The following is a 26,685-nucleotide window of genomic DNA, read 5'->3' as shown; positions in this document are numbered from 1 at the left end:
TCTCAAAACCAAAATTCGAACCAATCAAAATTGATTCGGTTTGAGACAAAGAACCAAACCAAAATTCAAACCAGCATCGTTACGGTTCGATTCGATTCGATTCCGGTTCCACCCCCTTGGAACCAACTCTAGTTTGATTCCTAACATACTAACAAATATTAAATGTTAAATATTAATACAAAAATGAAAAATTATGAGAAGGACAGAAACAAAGACAAGAAAAGTCAGTTGGGGAGCTAAGAGAAGAAACAAACCATACTTGATTAACAACTCAGAACTTACAGGGCACAACTTCCATAGGACAACAAAAGAAATCCACTCATTGTTCTTGAAACTAATATATGACATTCTTCCAAGAGATCATGCCATTTATTTGGTGTGATGATGATGGCAGCATTTCTCTTGCCATGTATAAAAGGGCATCTGATACTTTTTTAAGTAGCTCACATGTGCCACATGCATTCAGTATTAATCTCCAGAATGTAATACATTGTATGCTAATGTCTTCTGATGGAAAATATGTTTACAAACTAAACCACAAATAGACACCATCTTATAGGAGATATTACATGTCGTCGATAAACGGGCCCAAAAAATATGAAATCCTATCCCTTCAATTATTTGAACAAATTGTCAAAGAATAACTACTGTAGGAACAAAACACATTGAAGCAATTTGTTGACCGTCCTTCATCCTTATCACCCAAATAATATATGGAAAAAAAGAATGACACCTGTATTCTACTGTAGATGTAATTTTTCTCCACAAAAACAAGAAGGCATCCTACTATATCGCAGCACAAATGTATAAAATATTTTCTAATGAAACTTCCATATGCATGTTTTCCTCTTTTGCTTGATAATTCATTCGGTGAACTAGATCTCCGGGTCATCCCCCAATAGTCGAATTGCCATTTTCTGACTGGGATGTATCTGAAGCAGCATCATCGATTGCCAAGTCAGAAATGCTCTCTGCAACAGCACTTCCATCTCCGTCAGATGGGGCTGTCTGTGATACAGAATCCTCTTCTGATGGTTCAAAGTTTTCTCCAGTTTGCTGCAGACTCCAATACATGATACTGGCAGTAAGAGTAAGAATCATCTTCTGGTTTACCTGTCATAAGGACACAACATAAATGTTCAGCATGTGGATAAGATTATTTAGAAAACTGCATATCCTTGGTTCTAAATGAGAGGAAAACAGTAATCCAAATAATAATTGAAATCAACAATTATTGGAATGTAACATAACTACAAGTGGCCTGTTATGGTCCTTAACGAGAGACACATAACTACCACCGACACATTATGCAATTTGCTTCTAATCATTTACTGGAATTTGCATGTAAAGCCATACTAGTGAACATGTATCACTGGAAAATTGAAGTTGTACTATTTCTACCTCTATGATATCCTCAGGCAACAAAAAGACAGAGCAGCCAAGCTTTCTCGCAACAGTGATGATATATGTGGCATTCAACTTCTTCTCTTCATCTGCATCCATTTAATGTTATATAGTAAGCTAGTCAGGATATGGGCAGCTGGAACTGCAAAAATTAAGGGTAAAAAAATATTCCAATTATGTACTCTTTTTTCCTCTCATATTCACTCACCACACAAGATGAATACAAATTCCTTTTGCAGATAAAAAGAAAATATTGGATAATTATTTGACTAAAGAGCATACCACTTTCACCCGTTGTAACAAGCTTCCAATTTACAGTCCTTGGTTTTACAGCACTAAGAAGCTCGAGTAAAAATATTCCATATGACAAGTTCTTATCCTGTAAGGGCAAAACAAAATAATTTGGAGAACATGAGAATTTGACTGCTGAATTAGTAGAGATGGGGTGAGCATACCTTGAAACTCTCCATTTGAGGTGTTCTGGCTGAACCCTTCACCTTGCTATTGGCCCAATTTAGAATATCAACATCTGATATCTCTTTTCCTTGGGAGTGATATCTCAAGTTCTTTAAAAGTTTAAGAATATTGAATCTCATCAACTGCCACAAATAAGCTGAAGAAATCAAGTGGTAGTTGTCATACAATGTTCATCAAATATTCAGTATCTGTCTTTAAAACTCAGGAACAACAGTAATTGAAGCAAGTTAAATCAAACTAATCAAAAGCACATCAAAAATTTTCACACAACATAATTGGTTATCTGAGAGTTGGAAAATGTTTCCCATATAAACAATTGATACTACTAGATGAATATGGTTCATATAGTTTAAGAACCAGCATATACCACTTCCATGGAGCTATTTGACAGCAATTTAAAAGTAAAAAACCAACTTGAAAGCAAATGCAACAAATGGCATGCCAAAAACCTACCTGAGAGGCGATGAAACCTAAATAAGACAATTGACTGATGAAATATTATGATAGCTGCTTTATTTGAGACAACATATAATGGCAATGATTTACTTTGAAAAAAGGTCATATGGATGTCAAGATAAGCTCAGCAAGATTTAACTAATCAGAATGTAGCATGAACAATACTTGAATATAAAAATCTCATGTTCCATGTCTACGACGTATAAGCATGTTCAGTATATGGCCATATTAGGCTAGCATACCTGAAATGAAAATCTCTACATGATAACCTATTTATTGCATTCTCATCTAGCTCGTATACATCAGTTTTAAATATTCTCAAGTTTACAAGATACAAAAAGCTTATATAGCAATTCAAGTGACTTCGCAATTAAGAGAAACAAGAATTAAATCCTTTGATCAGTCATCTTAGTTAGGCTTCCTAGTACAGCATGCTAAAGAGAACTGTTGATCTGTGCAGCCAAAATTCAAAAACAAAGAATTCATTGCTGATAGAAGAATCTATTCCACCATCACCAGAAAATTTCCCATTGATAAGGAAATACGTCAGTCCATATTGGACTACTAAAGTTCAAGTATTTACAAGTATTTGCATGAGTTTTTATGTGCTTGTCATATGTGCAAAACAACAAGGTTGTCAAGAAGGAATATTTACTCAGTAGTTCTTTAAAGGTGTTGTAGTTCGGTAAAGGCGTGACAATTATCCAGAAATATAATATGAACAGGGGAAAAATCAGAAGTAATACTAATGTTACAGATGAAAATTTAGATATGAATTTCAGTAAAGGTGCAAAGGCACAAAGGACAATCCAAAAGATACTAAAGTGAAACAAACTCACCAAGAATGAGCTTCTTATTTCCTTGGACAATGTCATTGCCAGCAACATTTATAAGCGAAAAATTCAACTCCTTGCCAATCTTTATAATTTGGTTGCAATTTTCCACTTTTCTAAATGGCATCTTAATTGGAGGTTTAGTTGCATGCTTCCAGTTAACTAATCCAGGAGACACTTTGTCAAGTACTTCTAAAAGAACCCATCTGCATATATCATTGTTATCATTTCAGAAGCTTAAAAGATAAGCCATTTCATCAATTAAAAATGTTCTTACCCGTTCCTGACATCCTCAAACAAATTATTAACATATGTAGCAATTCCAAGACTGTTAATCCATAACCGAAAGGCTCTCTCATCTCTGGATACTTGGATATCATCCGGCATCATTTGAGATAGGGAAATCGACTTAGTGTCAGTGGATAGACCATTCCTGCACACATTACATGATCAGGATACTATAACTAACCTACATCAAAGAAATAAACAGAATAACTCAATAGATGGAACAAAAAATATAGCTGAAAGAAATCTGTATGTTGAGCAGTTATCATCTTTAGTGGTCAAGTTTAAGTAGTTCAGGCAAATAATAAAGAGACATGTTATACAAGACTTCATTCAATCTGAATTTGGCAAACAATGATTATTTGGTGATGATTTTACGGTGTGACACAAAGAAAGAAATACACTAACATTGTGTCTCTTCTGATATTAAACATAGATATGATTAAGAAAGGAAAGACTCATACAACGCAAATTTCAAAAGATTTTACAACTTAACTGAGATACATTCTTTTGAAGAACATGATTGCATATAAGAACTGAAAATAGAGGATTTTTACAGTCTACAACCTAATCCAAGAATATTAATGATTGCAGGGTTATACGCCATAAGCATTGTAATTACAACCAACAAGATGGATGTTAGGAGGCAAACAAAGACAGATTTCAGAATGCAACCCACTTTGCTGGCCGCACATTCTTTAAAAGCATTTCACATTCTCATGTTATGCATGCCTCGAACGAATGTAAATTAAGAGTCTTGAGAAAAGTGAGCTTCATGGAGTAGTTGGACTACATACTGAAAAGTCCATAAAAGCTGGCCATCTTATGAGGCCAACCAAAGCTCAAAAAACACACAAGAGAAGCTTAGTACTCTGTTGTTTTTCTTAGATTACTGGATCTTGTTTAGCACTTCAGCCTGTGAATACGTATGACACAAGGAAAGAAAAGCTGTGAGTTCTAACCTATGCTGGAATATCTGAGCAACAAATGCAAGGTTCAGATTAGGAGAGCCTTCAACAATGTCTTTTTCACTTAGATACCGTTTGCAATCCAGCTTTTCAGCTTGTTCAAGTACTATTTTTGCCCTTTCATTGGGATCTTTAGTATCCAAAACAGCTGGGCTGGAATGTTCAGGTGCAAGAGCATTAAGAAGGTAAGCATATGCCTCACCATCCTGTAAAACAATCATCATGAGATAATGAAAAGCAGCATTATAGATAAACAATGGCTCTATGATAGAACGTCAAGAATCACTGATAAGGAAAAGAACAAGTTACTCAGATAGAGCTGACAGAGAACTTATATAGTGAAGAATATGCTCAATCCAAAAAGTAACTCAAAGAATCATCTTATTTTTGCCTAATGAATGATCAATAGAAACCTATGATTCAAATGGTATTGATGCAAGATCACATGAACCTTAGAAGCAGCAACCATGGTTTATGATATGAGTCCAAGTGCTGCTCATTTATGTCCTAGAAATGATGATATGATATACTTGTTTATGCTTGTTACCCCTACGACTGATTTTCTGCCTGAACGATGACTTTATAGGTTTCCTATAACTTAAAATGGTAGGACTGCACAAAGCATAATGTATTATTCTGTTGCAAAAATGTATCTCTAGACAATGTAATCTTGAACATCACGCAACTAACAAAATAGTTGGTGCTGAAGCACTAGAGATGTTTTTAATATATATAAGCTGTATTAAGATACAGTGCAATCATACCATAGAGAGGGACCTCTACTCCTAGTGAAAACAAAAACATCATTCATATTATTAGCCTGGTAAAATTTCAAGAAGAAACTAATTTAAACAGAACCACAAGATTACAGCAACTTTATGATTTGTTTAAGTAAAATAAAGTAATTCCCATTGCTGATGACTTAAGCCTACAACAGGGTCCAGCCACACATGAGTTTCACTCAATGATCATTACATGGAAGAAAGAGAATAGACATGATATATCAAACCCTAGTCTTAAAAGAAGATTTCCTGTTGAGAACACACATGACCATAGCTCTACTTGCATGCTGAGAAAGCCTCCATAATTGATCTCATGTTGCTAAAATCATTTTTAAAATCTAAAAGAAAAAAAAAGTTTCGACAAAAAAGAGCTCAAGGCCACTTTAGTTTGTACCTTCACATCAGAAGAAAAATTTGTTACAGTTTTCTTGTATCCTGCTTTCTTTAGATGAAAATTCATCCATTTTAGTAACAATTTCTCGGGTCCCAAGCTCATTAATTCCTCCATGTCCTGTAACATGAAACCAGCACATGGCAAGTTGTTACCCAGCATATTCATCCAAATCTAAAAAAGAAAAAAACATTAAAAAAAGTGTTTTTCTTAACCTTGCTGTCATCTACCAACTCAATCAGCTGTGGTGTCTTCTTGAGGTTCAGATCTGCCAAGAGTTGTATCTGATAAAAGGGCAAGAAAGAATGATATTACTGATGTCTCTATAGAAAAAGTCACAATGACTAATTAGCTTCCCCTTTCAGGGAGGAAAGCTACTGCAAAACCAGCAACCTAAGCCAGCAAAATATAATGAATAATAATGAAACACGACACTCTTCCTTTCTAAGGTACCATGTCTATTACATGAAAGCACTTCAAAAATACAAAAAAGGCAAAAAAGTTCTGTTGCTTACCTTTATAATTTGAGATATCAAGCCAAGCACCAAGTGAGGCTGCATAGAAATTCAAACTATTGAGTTCTCACAAACGGAAAATAAAGTGAAATTGCTAATAGAGAAAGGTGAACTGATACTTAAGTAAATATGCAATCATTGGAAGTCACAAGCAAGAATCTTACAAAGAATGATGTTTTATTAAGGAAGAAAAAAGAACGCTGCGGACCATTGTCTGAATTTCCCAAAGAAAAGAAGGCAGGAACTAATACATATATTTGTAATGAAAAGTAATTAGTTTAAACTGAATTGTGTATGCTATATCTCAAAGTACATTGGAATTATAAAGAACATTAATATTACATTCTGGGACATATAGCTACAAATTAGAAAAGCAAATAGGCATCTAAAATCATTACACAACATTTAACCACTAAAAACAAGAGGAACATAACAGTAAGGTTCCCCTTGTCCAAGACAGATGGTGCACTTATATAATATGACAATCAAGAAAAGACTTACACATGAACATATCAGAAAAAAACCAAAAATAGCTTCTTCTTTTTCCTTTTCACAAACTACTGCAATTTTTAGGAAAAATACTGACTGACATTATCCTTTTGACTTACCCGCCCTTCAATCAAGTCTTGTGTTCCAATATTGACGACAGTGCACCCAATAGCCTTCGCAGAGTTGAGGCAAAGAGTGTGATTTTCATTTCGCTCCCATGGATTGAGTACTCCTTTTGTATTGATCGCCCTCTCATCAATAGTGCCCGGCACCGCAACGTTGATCAATTTACTAAAATCAGAAAAAAGAAGTGTCAATCAATAAAGACAATGGATGTAAGTTTAAGTAAATCTCTTACTACCTTTACCTAACGAAGGTGAACACTGAATATGCAAATTTGTGATGTACAGCCACAATAGTATCGATCTTAGTTACTTGATTTTATTGCATTATATTAGCTTAAATATGAGAAATTCAATCAACTAAATCATGATCAAATTAGTTCACTCGATAATCAACAAAATTTTATCAGGGCCTTGTAATATATACCATAGGAGAACACCATCTCTGACAAGGTTGAAAAGTTCATTAGATGCAGGATCCAATGGAAGGTATTTCCTTAAAAATGAGTCTTCTCCAAGATAACTGTTGATGTGTGCCACATAAGATGCCTTCTCAGATTCGTTTATGGTGTGCAAGAGCGTAGTCGTGGTGGCCTTCAAGAACGATGATGAGTTCTTCATTTCACCTGATTTTTCTGCCACACGAGCTTGCAGATTCAGATATGCCTGCACAATTCATTGGCCATGGTGCATCAGTTCCAGCTTCTACTCTTTTCTTCCAGAGAAATTACATGAACAAAGGTAAGGAAGTAAGCCTCACCTGAAGGAATGACTCGAAGTCCAATTCATGCGAGGTTTCAGCGTAGGATTCGGCTAAAATGCCTGCAATCTCTTGCTCAGTAACCACATCTTTGAGACCCTTCAGCTTTCCCATCAACGGGGGCAGATCTCCTACAATCACATGCCCTGACTCCCTTTTGGTGGAAAGAAACTAGACAATGCAAGACCATCCCAACACAAGAAATTTATTCCTCGAATCAAAACCAAAATCATATCCCAAAAAAAAAAGGCAATGACATTTGGTGAGGGATTTCTTACTTTGGATTTAAGGCCTCGAAGCTCGACCTGCGTGAACTGATTCTGGAGCCAGGGATCGGAGACAAGAACGCCGACGAAATTTGACATTTTCCTACCAAATCAATCACCTACTCCGGATTTCTAGCCGCTTAAGCTATGAAAATTCGATCCCGTCTTGTTGCTAAGTTCAGATGGTAATCCCAAAACCAAGCTCCGGCCTCAGAGACACTATCTCCTCCCGATCCAAAGATCGCAACTTTCTCCACTCCTGACCACAACGAACGCGATTAGAACATTAAAGAAAAATCCAAGAATCAAGAAACCACGCAAGCGACGCCTTCATCCCAAGAAAACCAAATTGAAGGTCGACGGAGAGGAAGCCGACCTGGGATGGGATTCACGCCGAGAAAGCGAAAACTTCCCTTCTTTCTCGGTCCCTCGTCTCTCTTATCACCGCTGCAGACGCCACAACTTTTTCGTCCCTCCTTTCGCTCCTCCCTTGTCGTCGTCGTTCTTGGCGATTCCCGCAATCGCGGGGGCGGGGGAATGATGGTGGGGGGCACCGACTCTTTCGATCGCCCTGCCGAATGCCAAAGGTATATCGAACGAAATTAAGCCTCCGCGTCATATACCTGTCAAAATTACCTTGTGGGACCCGCCTGCCTCTACTCTTCCAGCTATTTATGGAACCGGTAAACTACATGGGTAAAATTCCGGGTGGAAAATTATTTCCTCACATACACGGACTCCCGGAGTCCGAGGCGACCTACGGGCCCTACCATGACTGAAATATATATATATATATATATATATATATATATATATATATATATATATATATATATATATATATATTTATATTTATATATACGTATATATACATACATATATACACCGAAAAAGTAGAGTGGCTTAGCTGTGGAGGTCAGGACGCAGTTCACCTCCCAAATCGAGGTTGCACCACGTCAGCTCCGTCCCTAACTTGGATTATTGTTGACGATGCTGCCGATTTCGTCCACCGCCCGTCAAATCATGTTTATGTATAGCATTCCTCCTTGAAAACCCATGCAAGCTCAAGCCCAATATAAATGTGTCCTATGCCCAAATTATACTTCAATCTAATAATAAAATAAAAAATATATATAGGATAGGTCCTTTATAGGCAATTAGGCTCGTATGGCTCTAATGTAACGACTCAGAGTTTTCTATATCCCCTTGGATAGTTATAACGGTGTAGTGGTATTATGATTCATATCGACTCTTCCAAGATGAAAAAAATTTACCTCCCAATGAAAATTAATATACTATTCTAGGAGGCCAAGGTCTATTAATCACAACTCTTCTTTTGAAATTCATGTATCCTTAAGGTTAGATTATCGATGCTATGATACCAAATATTTGGGTTCCTAATCGTGGGAGAGATTATAAGATAATCAACTAAGATGTGATATGATCTTTTACTCTTGAGGATTCTCTGCTCACTTAGACCTCTCGCCTAAGAGTTCTCGATGGTTATAAGTACTTAATTCTTGAAAAAAATTTCTTTTTATGCTAGAATAAAGTATATCCAAATGAAGTATCACTTCATTTAGTTCCTTCTAGAAGATAAAGCTCTTAAACTTAAGAAGATTCAAGAAAATGGAAACCCTATTAATATGCTAAGTAGGACAATGACCATTGATAAATTGAATTTGTGTTCAACTTCGATTGACTGCATGAGTAGGGGGGAATGCTAAGTTTGTTGCATTGATCTAGTGTAAATACATGATTAAAATCAATCTTCAATCTTCAAGTAGGAGATTGTTAAAGCCGTGTTTGACTTAAAGAAAGTATTATTAAAAGTCATCTTTTTAACTTGATAAAAGAGGTTATAATCACTTATTTGTTTTATGACTACAGATTATTAGAATTGTTTAGGGCCTGTTAAATTAGTGGGTTACATGCTATCTCTTTTTTTTTCTTGAATTGCACGCACTACTATAAATAGAAAGAAACTCTATTAAGAAATGTATGTGTGAAGTAATTGAAAGTTGAGGCCGTAAGAAATTATTTTTCTATACACTTATAATTTTATCCTCCCTATAATAAAGATTTATAATTGATCTGCGGACATAGTCTAATTTGGATGAACCATATAAATGATTGTGTCTCTATGTATTTTCTTGTATTATATTATTTCTTTCACTTATTTGAATTATATATTAGGAGATTTGTTCATTCTCATGAAAGAATTCATGTTGAGGCTACATCATTCTACAAACTAAACTCTTACTTATATTCAATTGTTAGGGTTGTTTGTGGTTATCTAATCTTCAAGTTGAGTCGGATCCAACCTAGTTCCTTATTTGAATTGATCTCAAAGCGAACTCCTTAAGTGTTATTCGAACTTTGTAAAAACTACATCGTAGACACACTAGATAGTGCCCCTTCAAAACTCAAGTTAGTGAACAAGTTGACCTTAAAGTGTACGGTGTGTTAATAATCTACTAAGCGATCAATAAACACTTTATAATCAGGACTTATTTGTAGCAAGGACATGTATCTAGTTACATATTTACTACATCTTCCTCCAATAATTAACAGACCTACAACTTTACATGCAGATAACATTCCTTGTGAGAAGAAACCAGTTACAAGGACCAATGTAATTGGTATCATATCAATTTCAAATGAAAGTAATATTTAATTTACAAAGAACTACTTGTTTAGGTTGACAAATATTTTTAGATTTCTTAATATTCTGAGCTCCTACTAGAAGAGAAAAACTTCTGATTTAGGCTTTGATTATTGTATAAGTATCACATATATCTATAGATCTTGGTGGAGGAGAAGATGTGAGAAAGGAAAATAGGGGGGGTGGAGGTAAGTGTGGATGTGAAGAGGATTGAGTAAAAGAGATATAAATTCTTCAAATTTTATATGAGAGAATGTAGTAGGGAATTTGTGTTTGAGTTAAGGTTAATTGACATGACTTTATAATTTGATCTCACATGATTACAAATTTTATTTTATTTGGTAGATGTAGATGAAAAATTCCTAAGCAAGTAAATCTTTTATTGGTTTTTTGAATTTGTTCTTCGATTATTGATTTTTTATTTTTTTTTCTTAATTTCAAAACCTTTTCTCTCTCTCTCTCTCTCTCTCTCAATGCCATGTAGCCTCTTGTCTCATTTTATAGAGGAGAGAGTTGAATTGCAAGTCCCTTCTTTTGTCATGCACATGAAAGCCACATATAAATTCTGTGTCTTTCTCACTGCCTGTTGCTCAAGTATGTGTCCCATAGTTGAACCTGCACCAATGATCTGTTTTTGCTTCCTTGCATGTCAAACATTCCTACAAGAATAAGCACAGATACCAAGTAAGCAAGAATCAAACCAGTTGCAAAAGGAATCTTGATTCATGGTCCAGAAAAAAAACATTATCAGATCAAGAGGAGAGTTACCTGTTTCACAGTTAGATTTGCTTGAAGTTTGTATGATCTGAACTATATCTGAAAGAACAAATCAATCAGAGTTGAATGGTTCCATCTCCAAATGATCCTTTCATGTATGTGCTCCTACCAACTATTAGTTCATGGATGATGCAAAATCCATGTCCTGTGCTTGTCCACAACAAGGTGATAGAGCATCCATCATTCATGACCTGTAAGCAGCCAATGTGAAGGCTTCCTTCCTCTCTTGGTAGGGCTTAATCTCTCTTTCAGCTGTTTGTGCTGCTAGGACAATCTTGAGTGAATCAGAAAGTGTACATATTCTTCTTCATGTCTTGGGGTGCTCTGTCACAAGAATCAACCACTAATATATATGAATTCTCACGAAAGTGAACTTAGTTCAGACTTGTGATTGAATTCTTGATGCTTCCTTGCCTCACAAGTAATCAAATTGGGGAGGGAAGGAACAAGTCTCTGAACAATGGACTAGAAAAGAGTATGATGAGCAAGTTGCAAAGATACCAACCTGAATGAAGAACAGTTTCAGAAGCATGGGCCACAGAGATCAAACTACAATGGTTTCAGATAACTTGAAGAGAACACATTCTAGTAACAAAGATTTTCTGAATGTAAGAAATGAATTCAATGTAAAGTAGGAAAAACAAAGTCGAGTAATTGATGGAAAAGCTAAAAGATCGCCGGCCAGTCTGAATTTTCTTGGCTTTTGAGAAGCATATATCAAAAGAACTGTAGCTATAAAGCTGTGGTAAAGAACAAACTGGACTTTCTCATGGCATTCCCTTAGCTTGCATCTATATCTGTCTCCTCCTTTAATTCCTTGGTGATACAGTAATCACTATGTATGAATAAAGTTTGATATGCCCATCATAATTCAAACTTCAAACTCTGATCTTTCTCAGTGGAACTGCTCCTGTCTTCCTTTCTTCCCTAACACGAGCAACTGGGACTCAAGACTCTCTATTGGTCACACAAATCACTGTCATATGTACCCCTCCCAACATAGACATCAGTGCATTAGGTGTGAGTTGCAGGAAATGTGTGTTTCCCTTGCATCAAGTCTGACCCCTGACAGGGATGTCACTGCTCTCCGCGCCTGCAGCAACAGCACCTTTCTTCCAACCCTCTCCCTTCTACTTCTCGTGGTACTCCATGCAGCCTCTCTGTCTTCAATGAACCACCAGTTCTCTCTCTCTTGATTCAACTACAGCACTGTGCACCCCAGGGCATCTGTGGAGCTGCTTCCTCCTCTCACTAAATGCCCTCACTGTTTGTCTGCTCACTTATACCTTGAACCTTGTGTGGTGGTTGGAGATGAGTGTGTCCTTGACAAGTGCTTCTTCTCCAGCTTCTACAGTACACAAGAAGAATAGTACTGTTGGCATTTAAAACATCATAAGGGAACATGAGGTGTAGAGAGAGAGAGAGAGAGAGAGAGAGAGAGAGAGAGAAATTAATTCTAGTTGTAGCAGAAGAGGACCAGCTTTTTGGAATATCAGTGAGGGTTGCAGGTTTATCTTTCACTTGTTCTCTGTGCATTATGATGTCAACTTTGAAGGAGAAGACAAATAGTTCATTGGGAAACAGGAGCACTGTTTCCCTTTCTTCATCTGCACTCCTATGTGTTTGGTCCTTCTTTCTCATTTACTGTGAGTATTGCAGGAAGAAAAATACTTTTGTCACTATATAATCTTAATTTTTCTTACAATGACTGATTGTTTATACCCCTTAAAACAATCCCTCTTAATGGTACAAGAAATAGCAATCTATGATATGTATGCCTTTTTGCATGTAGTTACAGCTTATATTTATTGATTACCACAATCTATGATATAACATGATTTTAGGATGTTAACGATGATAGTATTAATTAGTTACAGATGGAATCTAAAAGTATTTTATGGAGATTGTTAATCACAGTGATTAGTTGTGATGACAGGATAGCATAGAACTGTACTTCACAGACAAATTAATGCTAAGAAGTTGGTAGATGTTATTGCATGCTTTGGTTTTGTGTGAGATCTTTATCTCACATCCTAAGCAAGTTAAGATTAAGCTTAGAGTTTGATGGGTGTATTATTATTAAATTTAATTTAAATATCTTAAATCAATGATTCAGACTCAATGAAATTAATATATCAATTATCCTACTAAATTGGATCATAATAATTGACATCATAGGAATTTGAGTAAAAAAGGACTGTCTGTCTGTAATCAGATGATACATCATGACATGACATGGAGTTAGAGCCTTGGCAAAGCTTTTACATGACAAAGATTATAATACTCTGATTTAGTCTAATATCAGAAGTGGTCTAAGTCTCAGATAGAATTTAATGATTATATTATTATTAATTTCAGCTCAAATATTTTATGAAAAAAATCCAAATTTAATAAAACTAACAAATAAATTATGCATCCATACAATGGAACAAATGGGAAGAATAACATAGATTTGCATTCAACCTCTTGAGGATAGCAAGGAAACACACAGAATCTTGCAAATCAAGACTCAAACCATTCCCTTACACACAGAATCTTGCAAATCAAGACTCAAACCATTCCCTTCTCTCTCTCTCTCTCTCTCTAATCTTAGTGGGTGCAGACAGCATCTAGACCAAGTCTCATTCCTTGTCTTTGGGGTAAATATTCTCTTAAAGTTTCCTTTTCTCTTGCTTGTTTGTTTGTGATGACTTGGTGTGGGTGTTTACTGTGTGCTCTATATTTCTAAAGTTATGTTTAGAAAGAAGATCTACATGGACTTCATATGCTCCAACCAGACTTGTTCTGAAAGCCCAAGTGTTGTTCTTTAATATATCTCAAGGATCTTATCCTCTTGATCTCTTCTCTTTTGCCTCCATTTCCCACTGTTCCCAAGGTTCCTCCTCTTGATTGTTCTTTCTTTGATGCCATTTCTACTATTCTTTGCAATTTCGTGATCATCTCTCTCTCTCTCTCTCTCTCTTAGTGAAGAGGCAAACATCCATTAGATCTTCCTTTCTACTCTCGACAACTCCAACCATGGCAGATCCCTATGCTGATCCCTTCAAAGCTTTCCGCAGAGAGTATCCTTTCTCCTGTAACCCATTTTCTGAGTTCTGCCATGGCGGCACCAACTCCTGCCTCCCTCCCCAGACCCTCTCTCCTCCTGTGAGGGAGGCCCTCCCTCTCCTCAGTCTCAGCCCTACGAGGCACCAAGAGGTGGAAAACAGCTCCTCTTGCAGTGCCGTTAATGAAGGTGGAAAGGTCAAGGCCGCCGTGGACACTGATGGTGAAGCTGATGCTGTGACTGTGTCTCTGCACATAGGCCTTCCCAGTCCTGGTGCAGTGGATCTGACGCCAAGATTCTCTTCAACTCCAGAGGATACTAGTGGGGGAAAGCAAGAGCAAGGTGGCGACGATGAAGACGATGTGGTTTACCCTATCGATCTTATAGGAAGGATCAACAAGGGACAGTATTGGATTCCCACCCCTACCCAGATCCTAATTGGTCCAACCCAGTTCTCTTGCCCAGTATGCTGCAAGACCTTCAATAGATACAACAACATGCAGGTAAACCTTTGTCCCAATTCTGGCCTAATTGAGACTAAGATTGCAACCTATCCCTTCCTGTGATTGTACTACGCATGGATCATGCTCCAATCTGCTTGTTGTGCTTTTGGAGATTGGTTGATGCGTTGCACGGTACACTGCAAAGATTTTCCAGTCCTTTCAGTGCACATATGGAATATATATCAAGAAATATGTGATCTTCTGCACTCGCAGTTCACTGAGATATAATCTCTCTCTCTCTCTCTCTCTCTCTCTCTTCATTTGTCTTGTGTATGATAACTCAATTGAATCTTATGTTGGATTTCGTTTCTCAAGTTCTTCAACTGGCAGGCCAGCTTGCCAACACTACAATACCAAAAGCTGAGTGCATCCTTTTATCACTACAGTACTCTCAGAAAACAACATAAGAATAACATTCTCCATCTGCTTGTTATCTTTTTGGTAGATCATCATGGAATGTCAACAAGCACTCTCTTGACTTCTCTTTTACTCTTATGTTTAGAATAATCCTTTGCCTCAAGTAATGATCTGTGCTTGGCAATTGTACGTGTTCATCGCCAGATGCATATGTGGGGACATGGATCACAGTATCGGAAGGGACCCGAGTCTCTGAGAGGCATCCAGCCGACGGCGATGCTGAGGCTTCCCTGCTACTGCTGCGCCCCCGGTTGCCCCAACAACATCGACCATCCGAGATCAAAGCCATTGAAGGACTTCAGGACCCTCCAAACTCACTACAAAAGGAGGCACGGAATCAAGCCCTTCGTGTGCCGGAAGTGCAGCAAGGCTTTTGCGGTCAGAGGCGACTGGAGGACCCATGAGAAGAACTGCGGCAAGCTGTGGTACTGCATCTGTGGCTCAGACTTCAAGCACAAGAGGTCACTGAAGGATCATATCAAGTCCTTCGGCAGTGGGCACGCCGCGTACGGCATCGACTGCTTCCAGGAGGCAGCGGAGGAGGAGGAGGAGGAGGAGACATCGTCGGAGATCGAACAAGATGGTTTCCAGTCCTACAAGGGAAGGAAACACGGCTTCCTGGGTCGCAGGTGATGAACTATATCATCATGCCATGCTTGTTTCCTTTTTCTTCCTTTGTCTCTCTAGATTTAAGTGTTCCCTCACCATAGATCCCTTCTCCTACTCTCTCCTTTCTACTATTAAGCCAGTAAATAAAGATCGATACATGGCAATAGGGAGAGATTCTACTATTAACCTCACTCTAAGGAACGTTGCATGGATCCTTCTTTTCACCAGACCGAGTCTTTTCATTCTTCCTTCCTTTTGATCTGTCATGCATGTCAAATGGGGCATAAGACTGTACCTTAACATTTGCAGTTTGGTAGGCTTTTTAGATTCTGCAGACAAGCTACTGCTTTTGGCTCACATGTTGCTTTATGCATTGGATAGTGGCTACATATATGTATACATCAAATGATTAGCATACCTTCCTTCAAACACTATGTGAAAGTACTCATTTGGTGTGTGGATTATGGAACTTAATTCAGGTTTATGTACATGAAATGTGTCATGGCTATCTTCTTTTGAAACTAGACACACACAGAATGTGTGTGTCTGTGTGTGTGTGTGTGAGAGAGAGAGAGAGAGAGGAGTCATTTCAACCACAACCAGTCAATCTTCAGTATACCTGTGGGACTGTAGAGGATGGTCAGATTGATACTCTACAGATACACAGTCACAGGTTTGGCTCCATAAGTTCTCAGACTTGCATGTTTTCTCTATCTTTTTCTCCATTTCTATCTTTTTTTCTTCTTCTTTTTTTAGTGACAATAAAAGCCTTACAATTTTTTTTCATTCTGTACCAAAATATGAAATATCAAAATGTTGCACTGTGATTCAACCTAAATAAAATCCTATATCAAAATCATTATCACACAACATAACAACTGAGAAAAGATAAGACAAACATAAGAGCGCAAACCCGAGATAACACAAGAATTAGTTCGGCCATTAAGCCTAATCCAAGAGTAAAAAACCACTAGTGAGAGCTTCACTAGGATGAAAGATATAGCATAAAATAATTTCATGTTGCCAAACCAAGATTTCTCTCATTCAATAGCCATTTCTCTAAGAATCCAAGCAATATGTCTGCAATACTTTATCATATAAAATAAATGGTTTAAGAGACTGCAACTCAATAGTAAGATGGAAATAAGGAAATTAATTGCAAATTGTTCTATGAGAATATGTCTATCAGCAACCAGTTTTTGGCTTCATGCAAAGCAAGACTAGGTGGCCATTGTTGTTAAAATGCCTTATTGCTTGAAGGACACACCATATAAAGTAAGCTGAAGGTGAGATAGAGTGGAACATATGTATAATAATCCATGTAATTTTCCACCTATGTTTGTGTGCATTCATGCATGTAAATGGACATGTGTGGTTGTGCAAGAGAAGAAACCTTCTCTTGATTGGATTGACCCTAATTTTCATGACTCCATTATGAATTATTTCAGGAACATTGAGACTCTATTGGTGAAGCCTAACTTTGTCAACTTGCTAAATGTTATATATCTCAGGTACATGCATTCTAACATTATTTTGGAACAGTGAAAAAGGCCCTTTTCATTGGATCAATAAACTAATAATCAATGATGCACCAGTTCTTACATTCATTTTAGATTATACACAATCATACACTGAAACACTTTGATCAGATCAATGTCACATTTTCATAATTAATGGTGGTGGTATATGTGGAGGATGTTAATATTTGAAGGGATATATATTTCCAAAATTTACAAGGATATATGTAGAAGCCCTTCTTTTAAGTACCCAAAGGAAACATCCTTCCCTGTCATTAGGTGTGTTCCAGTGACAAAGAACTATCATCTCTCTGATGAATGATTGGATTCCAACAATTCCTTGTTCTTGCTGGGTCCAAGAATAGTTTCAGTAATAGAACCATCAGGGTCATCTGATTGATTTCACATGCACTCCACTGTGTGGCCAGGATTTTTGAAGATCCAAGACAGTATGTTTCAGACTGGACTGTACTCTACCGACCAGAATATGATGGTTGAGATTAAAAGAGCTGAAAGAGAATCCATTCAAAGAGTGAAACCATGCATCCACAGTGCCAACAGTTGTCACCACTCTCAGCCTCACTAAACTAAGGATTCTTTTGGGCAGTGTTCTATGTTCTTTTCCTTTTTGTTCTGTGTTTTCTTTTGTTTGGCAATCTACATATTTGACAATGCTGCTTTTGCTTTATTCTTGAAGTATGATCCCTTCTTCTCCAAGCTTTGGTATAGCATTGGAAGTAGAAACATTGGAGAATTCTCATGGTTTGACTGAAAATTCAGAAATGTTGAACAAAATGCTTGAAAGGGATGATGTGAAAGATGTGTCTCTGGGATCACTGAGAGTTATTTGGTGCATTCAGACTATCCATTCTGCCTCTTTCACTCAGATTGCTTGGATGATGAGGCAGTCTACAGTGGAAGGAAATGAATTCCACATCCACAGTGTTAAGCCAAAACTCACTGCAGTGCAGGTACTGCTCCTTTGTCAGTATCATGCACTTCACAGAGTTTACTCAGAAAGCCTGGTCTACTTCCAAGGAGTACACAGCACATTCCAACTGGAATTTTTGGTGGTGATGATGATATCATCTCAGAGCTTTTTTGCTCAATCCTCATGCCTCATTCTTGAGTGAGCCATCTCATATCATGGGCAAACAGAGTAGCATAGCATGAAAACAAAATGATGGTGGTAAATCAATTATATATTCAACATATGACAAGACATGAAAGGGAAAGCATAGCAAAAGCTCCAGTTTAGGCACTGTGAATTCAACAAAGCAACTCTCTTTCAAGAAAAGTATACAAAGTTCTTGATAGAAGAAGACTTTTGCTTCCTTTTCCACTTTAGTTGATGGCATCTTTATCCTCCAACAACATCAAATTTCTCCAGTGAAGGAATGGGTGGCATGGTGGAGAAGAGAAGCGTTGTTGTAAAAGCAAGACCTTAAATGCCCGAAAAATCTCACACAGTCATTGGACATTGAAGAATCCAGTCAGGCAGGAAAAAAAGGCTCTTCTTTTCCCCAGGAAGAAAGAGACCAAAACCACTTTAAAGATGATTGAAACTTCATATGAAAACATGAAATCATACCTGAAGTACTTGGATGGTTCATTATCAATCATCAAATTAGGTTGTGAATGAAGAGTCATGCATCTGCAGGTATATGACAGATCTGCATAAAGTCTTTGCCAAATGGCTCATACTACAAAGTACACCACACAGGGCCACATGTTCTATCAGAGTTCTCCATTTACTTGTATGAACAAGTAAGTCTCTAGGATAAAGAGAATTCAAACTAAAAGGTATTGAGTTAGTGTTTCAGCAATTTATCTTTACTTTTTGTGAACTTAATGGCCTTAATCCTTGGGGTTTACCACTTATTATTTATGCTGTTAAGCTTGTTCCAAAGATCTTCCACTGACAATTAATTCATCTCCAAATCCAAGAAATTTCAATCACAGCATCTAACAACTTCAAATATATGGAAATCCTCATTGTTCTTAAGGCATCTAAAACAATAAAAATGCAGGCAATGGGAGGATATCTAATAAAGTCCCTAATGAACTCAGCAAAGAATTTATAATATCTATATACTATATTAAGATGCATGGATTGCAAGTGGTCGAGAAATTCAAGATTACCTTTGAAAATCTCACCTATAAAATAAAACCCCTGAAAGCTCTAATTTTTTTAATATAATTTTACAAATATTAAAAATAATAATAATAATAATAATAATAATAATAACATATAATATTTTTTTAAAGAATAAGTAACAAAGATAGATTTTGATCCCAGGTAATATTTTTTAAATAATTTCTAAATATAAAAATATAAGCAAAAAGGGAAATTGTGTGTGTGTGTGTGTATATATATATTGCACAATAATAAGCTCAAAGAAAAAGAAAAATGTAATGCATGGCATAGATTGCCAATTGTTATACCTTTGTATATAGTTGAGATAAAAGAATACATATTGTTGTTGATGTATCACTGTTACATGATACTACCATCTTGGCATCTACAGATGGAGGAGGCAGAAGAGAAGAACGAAGCATATGGTGATGGCGGAGGCCGGAAGTCCGGCCGCAGCCACGGGCATGGGCGCCGGTGCATCCGCGAGAAGCTCACGCAGGTCGCTCTCGCTCTCGTACCCCGCGGCCGCCATAGCCACCACGCACAGGAGCACCGCTCCGGCCATCACAGCAGCAGAGAACCGCGCCATCAGTTGTCACGACGATCTGGAGAGGGAGGTCTCAAGCTCGGTAAAGAGAGGTAGAGGATTCCATCTTGACGTCAACAGCTGTGTGCCTCTTAAATAAGGGGGGAAGGGGAAGAGTGTGAGGAGACTTTGGAGGAGCAGCTCCGGCACCATGGTCATGCATTCCATGTTCTCATACTTATTGCATGCAGTGATCCTACGTGAATCTTTAGGTCTCTTGTATCCTCTTACGATTCCAAGTTTTCAGATGGATGGATTGGATGTTGCTCCTTCAACCCCACCAGATTTAGCCACTGCCATTGATCATGAACAAAATGTTGCTAATTAAAATGGGTTTTAAAGCTACCTACTCTGATTTAACTGTAAAATAATGAGTTTCTTAATTGAATGTTCTTTTTATTTTCATGATGGAAAATAAAAAGTTCAACTCTGTCCTTTTAATTCTTTGTCTTAGATTAGACATGCTATTTCCAGGAAGTCAAAGATGAGGAAGAACAGGTAATGTAGTCTTCCACGTACCATGCGCATGCATGCACGTAGAGCTTCTTCCCTTCACAAAACATGGCCACCACCCAAGAAAACCAAAGGCCACAAAGAGAGCACCCCAACCACCAAACCAATCTATAAGACCCCCTCCTCCATCCTCTCCCCTTCCCTCCTCAGTCCTGCAAAAGGAGAGACAACCACCCAATGGAGATGGGGAAGATCGCCTGCGCCGTCCTCGTCGCTGCCGTTTCGGCCACCACTGCACTGGCAGCTGAGGCACCCGCCCCTGGCCCTGCAAGTGCTTCCTTCGCGGTCGCCCCTGCCGTCGGGGCCGTCATCGGGGCCTCCCTTCTCTCCTTCTTTACCTTCTGCTTGCAGTAGTCTCGCAAAGAGGAACAAAGGAGAAGAAGAAGCCTTCGTGCTGTTTTTGTAATGTAATGTGATCGGTCAACCAATCTCATGGAATAAAACATTGCTTATATTTATAGTGTCCCATCGTATCTCTTTGGAATGAATTGATGACACATTTCCATTTGGTGCTTCGACTCAGCTCGCACTCGGCCGATTGGACCCGACACGAGCCCAAAGCCCGCGTCCAACATAGGCCCATAACGCCACTTAGGTCATGTGGGGCGATATCGTAATTAAAGGCATAACTGGTGGCGTTTGGTTGACCGTTGTCCTATATAAGATCTCCGGGTAGCGACCATTAGGGTTTCTTGTTATTTGGCCGCGCGCTCAAGGTTGAGAGGCGAGAGCTAGCGAGGGAGGGGGAGCCGGCGGCGGCGACGATGGTGGAGAAGGCGAGCAAAGGGAGGAAGGAGGAGGTGGTGACGAGGGAGTATACCATCAACCTCCACAAGCGGCTTCACGGATGGTATATCTTCTTGCGATTTCTTTTTCCGAGGGTTTCTTTTTTTCCCCGCCATTGATTGGCGTCGTATGATGTCGGAATGTGTGATCTGTTGTTCTTGGTCTGAGTCCTGTTTGCTTCTTCTTTGTTGGAGATGGGTTTTTGAGATTTCTTAGAATTCGTTGTTTGTGGTGTTAGATTTTGATGTGATGTGACTTGTTGTATCGAAACAACTTTTGATTGTTTGCGCTTTTAGCTTTCCTTTTGAATAGATGAGGAATCCAAGTTTGTTTCAGAAATGACCGAAATTTTGTCCAGTGCTAGAATACGGATATGGATGTCATGGATATGGATGTCATGTAGTTTCTCAGTTCAAGAACTGATAATTTTCTATAGTCTATGGGTTTAAGAACTTGCAAGAGTAGTACGTCATTCAGATATAAATATTCTCTTGCTCTTATCCAACGCTGATGGACCATTTAACCAAGCAGATACATTCTTTAGTTCATGCTGTGCCAGTGCCAAAACTTGCCACTAAGCTTAGTTCACGATGTGCAACTGAAACCGATATAGGTTCCTGAAGCCAAAGTTGGTAGGAGCTATCATTCAACTATTTCTTTAATCTCTGAAATGTCCCAAAATTGGTGAAAAAAAGGAATTGACTGATGGTCTTCTATGTCCAACTGAAACCGATGCAAGAGACAAATTGGTTTTCTACTAAAATCTGGAGTATATCGTTGTTGTGTTAGCAACATTGTTGAAGACTTTAATGAACAAGCCTATCCACATATATTGATGATTGTAATGAAGTTACTCGGCAGTTCCTCTGTTGTGATGGAATCCTGAATCTTCTAATGGCTGGATGGACTTTAAACATTATGATGTGGAACAAGAAGGGAAATTGCAGCAAAAATTGGGAATAGATGTGGCTGTGCTCATTTATAAGTCTTAGGGTCCCTTGTAAATGCTTGCCAAAAAAAAATCCTATAAATTTAAACTCAGGTTTTATGATATTTGAATGATTGACCAGTTTTCTACGCTTGTTACAATCTTGGATGTATATGCTTGTGTTCCTTCCCATGTGTCTGAACATATATTTCATGCAAAGTCCTCTTGCTGCACTAGCACATCGTTCTATTTCTATTCTGAATACAGAAGTATTCTCGGTATCTTGTGACAATAGCTTCCTACCTCATGCTTCACAAGGTAGTACTTGTGGGCTTCTAGGTTTAGTCTGAACTATCGCATCTTATACTATAATGTAAGAAGATGCTCGTGTAGTCATGTGAACGATTCTTTTGGTGATCATGTTAAATTTGTATTAGATCAGAGGAGATTCTTTTTAAGCATAGGTACCAAAGGTCTGGTTTTAATTCTTGTTAATCTCTTTGATTTCAAGTAAAATTGTAACAAAAGATTCTCTTGGCTCTTCTATACCCTTTTGCTTGAAGAAGGGATTTTAAGAGTTTTGTAATTATGTGATTGGAGTTTTACATGAGTCTGGTCATTGTGCCTCAATGCCAAACCTGCACATGTTATCATCATGTGCTGAAAGATTGTGGACATAAGCCTAACCTCCTGTTTTGAGCAGCACTTTCAAAAAGAAGGCTCCCAAGGCTATCAAGGAGATCAAGAAGTTTGCCCAGAAGGCCATGGGGACTACAGACGTGAGGGTTGATGTCAAGCTCAACAAGCACATCTGGAGCAGGGGGATCCGCAGCGTGCCAAGGCGGGTTCGTGTGAGGATTGCTCGGAAGAGGAACGACGAAGAGGATGCCAAGGAAGAGCTCTACTCTTTGGTTACAGTAGCTGAGGTTCCCCCAGAGGGATTCAAAGGGTTGGGCACCAAGGTCGTTGATGAAGCTGACTGAACTCTCCACCAGCTCTGGCTGAGTGGAGACCTAGTTTTGCTTGACGGTTCCAGTGTTTTGACATTTGAATTTATCAGGGTAATGCCCGTGTGAAATCTTTCGATTAGTTGCTCAAGAATCCATCTGTGCACACATTTATGTTCCAGAACCTGATTTCTTAGGTTCTTGTGTGATCTCTTTTTCTATTTAAGAACATAAAAGAGGATCAAGTATTTCGTGAAGTTCATCTTTGTTTTTGTTGCTTTTAAAATTAATTTTATTGCTTGCAAGTATAGGTGATACTCTTATCATGAAGTACCCACCGGTTCATTGATTGAATTGTTGGGGGTACATAATGCTTACTCACAGTGATGTCAATTACCTTTTCAGGTTACGCAATGTGCATGATATGGCTGCTGAATTATCCTTTTATCTAATTGTTAGATTTATTTATTTTTAATATTATTGATTTTATCAATAAAAATATAAAAATAAAATATAAGAAGATAATTTTAATATTTTAGTTAATAGTGATGGTCTAAGTTAGTGACAGTGAAAGATGTTGGTAATGGTGGATGACGGTACCACGGACGAGAGGTGAGGGTATCATGGTGGATGACGGTATCACGGATGAGAGGTGAGCTTTGACATAATTATCGAACAACAAAAGATCGATCGATAAACAATTACGATCAATAGCCACATTAATGGTGTCTTGTTATCATCAATTTTTTTTATTTTTATTAATAAAATTAATAAAAATTTTATTTTTCTAATTATAAGAATATTAATCAAAATATTTGAAAATATAAAAATCGAAAGACTAAAGATAAGAAATCACGGGATAATATATAATTAATGCTTTTATCACTGGTTCGCCTGCCGTAGGGTGTTTCCACCGTCTCATTGACAAGTTGAATATGTCATCCTCACCGGTTTATGTGTCCTGCTCTTTACCCACTCTGAAGATCTCGAGGTGAGAAGCCTCGTCCGTCCGATCGGATCAGCCCGCTGTATCACCATCTCATGTCTATTCTCGTCATTTCAACTAAAACCCCATCACCTTTCATCCACAGCCCCACCCCATTTCTTTCCCTTTGTCTCTGCAACGCCCCTTTGGTAATGGCGGCGTCGACCAAAGCCCAGCGAAGCAAGCGACCAAGACAAGCCGTGGCGGAGGCTGTGCACGTCCTTCTCCTCCTCCTCCTCCTTTTTCTCTCCTCCTCCGCCGCTGCATTGACCACTGACGGCCTCGCCCTCCTCGCCCTCAAGTCCGCCGTCACCGACGACCCCACCGGCGCGCTGGCCGCCTGGCTCGACTCCGACGCCAGTCCCTGCGCCTGGACCGGCGTCACCTGCCGCCGCGGTCGCGTCGCCGACCTCGCCCTTCCGAACCGCGCCCTCTCCGGCTACATCCCCTCCGAGCTCTCCTTCCTCTCCGCCCTCCAGAGCCTCGCCCTTCCCGGAAACCGCCTCTCCGGCCCCGTTCCCGCTGCGCTCTCCGCCGTCGGCGGCCTGGCCGAGCTCGATCTGTCCCGCAACAACCTCTCCGGCCCCATCCCGCCCGAGTTCGGCCAGCTCAGCTCCCTCGCCCGCCTCGACCTCTCCTCCAACCTCCTCTACGGGCCGCTGCCCCCGGCCATCGCCTCCCTCCCGCGCCTCTCCGGCGTGCTCAACCTCTCCTGCAACCTGCTCTCCGGGCCGGTACCGCCGGCGTACGGCGGCATTCCGGCGGCCGTGAGCCTGGATCTCCGGCAAAACAACCTCTCCGGCGAGATCCCGCAGGTGGGGTCGCTCCTGAGCCAGGGTCCCACTGCCTTCGCCGGCAACCCAGGCCTCTGCGGCTTCCCGCTTAAGAATCCGTGCCCGGCGCCCAAGCAGGACCACAGGATCCCCCAGCCGAACCCCATCCTCAACCTGAACTCCAGCGACGCCACACCCCGCCCGATCACGGCGGAGGGACGGAAGAAGCCGGTGGGAACCGTCCCGATCATCGCTGGCGTCGTGCTGGTCATCGTCGCGTCGATCCTCGTGCTCCAGTGGCACTTCCGCCGGAGGCGCGTCGCCATGGAGGGCAAGGCCCCGAAGAACGAGAAGGGCTCCTCCCCCGGCGGCTTCGGCCCCGCGGGCGTGGCAGGAGAGGAACGGCGCGATGGACACGGGTCGGAAGTTTACGCGGCGGTGGATGAGGGGTTCGTGCTGGAGCTGGAGGAGCTGCTCCGGGCGTCGGCGTACGTGGTGGGGAAGAGCAGGAGCGGGATCGTGTACAAGGTCGTGGTGGGCCGGGGGGGCTCCGCCATAGCGGTGCGCCGCCTTAGCGAGGCGGAAGACGGGGACGCTTTCGGTGGAAGCGGCGGCGACGAGTGGCGGCGGCAGCGGGCCTTCGAGTCGGAGGCGATCGCAATCGGGCGGGCGAAGCACCCCAACGTGGTTCGCCTCCTCGCCTACTACTACGCGCCGGACGAGCGCCTCCTCGTCTACGACTACATACCCAACGGCACCCTCCACGACGCCCTCCACGGTAACATCACGGATCGCGTACTACATCTCCACCGAAGTAAATCTCGACCGTCGATTGCGCTTAACATCTCGTGAACCCGCAGGTGGACCACGGAATCCGACGCCTCCGGCCCTTCCCTGGACAGCGAGGCTCGCGATACTACAGGGCGCCGCACGGGGGTTAGCTTACCTTCACGAGTTCAGCCCCCGGAAACACGCCCACGGGAGCATCACCTCCTCCAAGATCCTCCTCGACGACGACCTCCAGCCGCACATATCCGGCTTCGGACTCTCCTGCCTCGTCTCCTCCGGGGCTGAGCAGCGGCTTGCCAACCCCGCTTCCAAGAAGCAGGCAGCAGGGCCCGGGACGGACGGGTACCTGGCCCCGGAGGTCCCCGGCGGCGAGGCGACGCAGAGGGGGGACGTGTACGCGTTCGGGGTGGTGGCGCTGGAGGTGGTGACGGGGCGGGTGGCGGAGGCGGATCTGGAGGCGTGGGTGCGCGGGGCGTTCCGGAAGGAGCGGCCGCTGTCGGAGGTGGTGGACCCGGCGCTGCTGCACGAGGTGCACGCCAAGCGGGAGGTGCTCGCAGTGTTCCACGTCGCGCTGGGGTGCACCGAGGCGGATCCTGAGCTGCGGCCCCGGATGCGGGCTGTGGCTGAGAGCCTGGAACGAGTCGTAGGCGCGGCGACCCGGTGACCCGTCTCGTGTTTGTTCTTTTGTTTCTTTGTAATCATGTTGTATCAGTAGGTGTCGTAGCAAGTAGTATTCACGTTCGCCCAGCCTTCGTAGCACTGAAGAAGGCCTCCTGTTGCTGTTCTTGGAGTGGCACATCCTTGACGCAGCTCTGCAGCTTTAGTTCAGATTTGCTTTGTCTTCTTCCTCCCGATCTCAGGTGATGCCAATTGGATCTTTGACCCATTGTTCCTTGAGACTCTTCTGCTATTTCTTTGGCAGAATTGGACTGCCCTAACCAGAGGAAGACTACAATTAT

At 40.4% G+C, this 26,685-nt stretch overlaps 4 protein-coding genes across 4 annotated transcripts; 3 read left to right on the top strand and 1 right to left on the bottom strand.

The window, feature by feature from the left end:
* Positions 1–461: 461 nt before the first annotated feature.
* Positions 462–8,323, bottom strand: LOC103986868 (fimbrin-5). Its single transcript, XM_009404988.3, has 15 exons — positions 8,125–8,323; positions 7,761–8,007; positions 7,483–7,653; positions 7,150–7,388; positions 6,720–6,891; positions 6,112–6,150; positions 5,812–5,880; positions 5,600–5,716; positions 4,418–4,629; positions 3,448–3,603; positions 3,177–3,376; positions 1,860–2,017; positions 1,687–1,783; positions 1,402–1,493; positions 462–1,113 (listed from the first exon to the last, which is right to left on the bottom strand). The coding sequence occupies exons 2-15, from the start codon at positions 7,845–7,847 to the stop codon at positions 889–891; spliced, it is 2,034 nt and encodes a 677-aa protein (XP_009403263.2). The 5' UTR covers positions 7,848–8,007; positions 8,125–8,323; the 3' UTR covers positions 462–888.
* A 5,744-nt stretch (positions 8,324–14,067) lies between these two features.
* On the top strand, positions 14,068–15,935 carry LOC135613417 (zinc finger protein WIP2-like). Its single transcript, XM_065110447.1, has 2 exons — positions 14,068–14,739; positions 15,301–15,935. Exons 1-2 carry the CDS (start codon positions 14,209–14,211, stop codon positions 15,787–15,789), a joined length of 1,020 nt encoding a protein of 339 aa, XP_064966519.1. The 5' UTR covers positions 14,068–14,208; the 3' UTR covers positions 15,790–15,935.
* A 5,274-nt stretch (positions 15,936–21,209) lies between these two features.
* On the top strand, positions 21,210–23,436 carry LOC103986867 (large ribosomal subunit protein eL31). The gene is made up of 2 exons (XM_009404987.3): positions 21,210–21,368; positions 22,936–23,436. The coding sequence occupies exons 1-2, from the start codon at positions 21,283–21,285 to the stop codon at positions 23,213–23,215; spliced, it is 366 nt and encodes a 121-aa protein (XP_009403262.1). The 5' UTR covers positions 21,210–21,282; the 3' UTR covers positions 23,216–23,436.
* Positions 23,437–24,303: 867 nt separating this feature from the next.
* LOC103986866 (receptor protein kinase-like protein ZAR1) lies at positions 24,304–26,570 on the top strand. Its single transcript, XM_009404986.3, has 2 exons — positions 24,304–25,715; positions 25,798–26,570. The coding sequence occupies exons 1-2, from the start codon at positions 24,317–24,319 to the stop codon at positions 26,388–26,390; spliced, it is 1,992 nt and encodes a 663-aa protein (XP_009403261.2). The 5' UTR covers positions 24,304–24,316; the 3' UTR covers positions 26,391–26,570.
* Positions 26,571–26,685: the final 115 nt, after the last annotated feature.

Source organism: Musa acuminata, chromosome BXJ2-6 (genome assembly GCF_036884655.1).
Source record: "Musa acuminata AAA Group cultivar baxijiao chromosome BXJ2-6, Cavendish_Baxijiao_AAA, whole genome shotgun sequence".
NCBI lineage: Eukaryota > Viridiplantae > Streptophyta > Magnoliopsida > Zingiberales > Musaceae > Musa > Musa acuminata.
The sequence above is the reverse complement of the archived record's forward strand: the minus strand, read 5'-3'. Positions and strand labels throughout refer to the sequence as shown.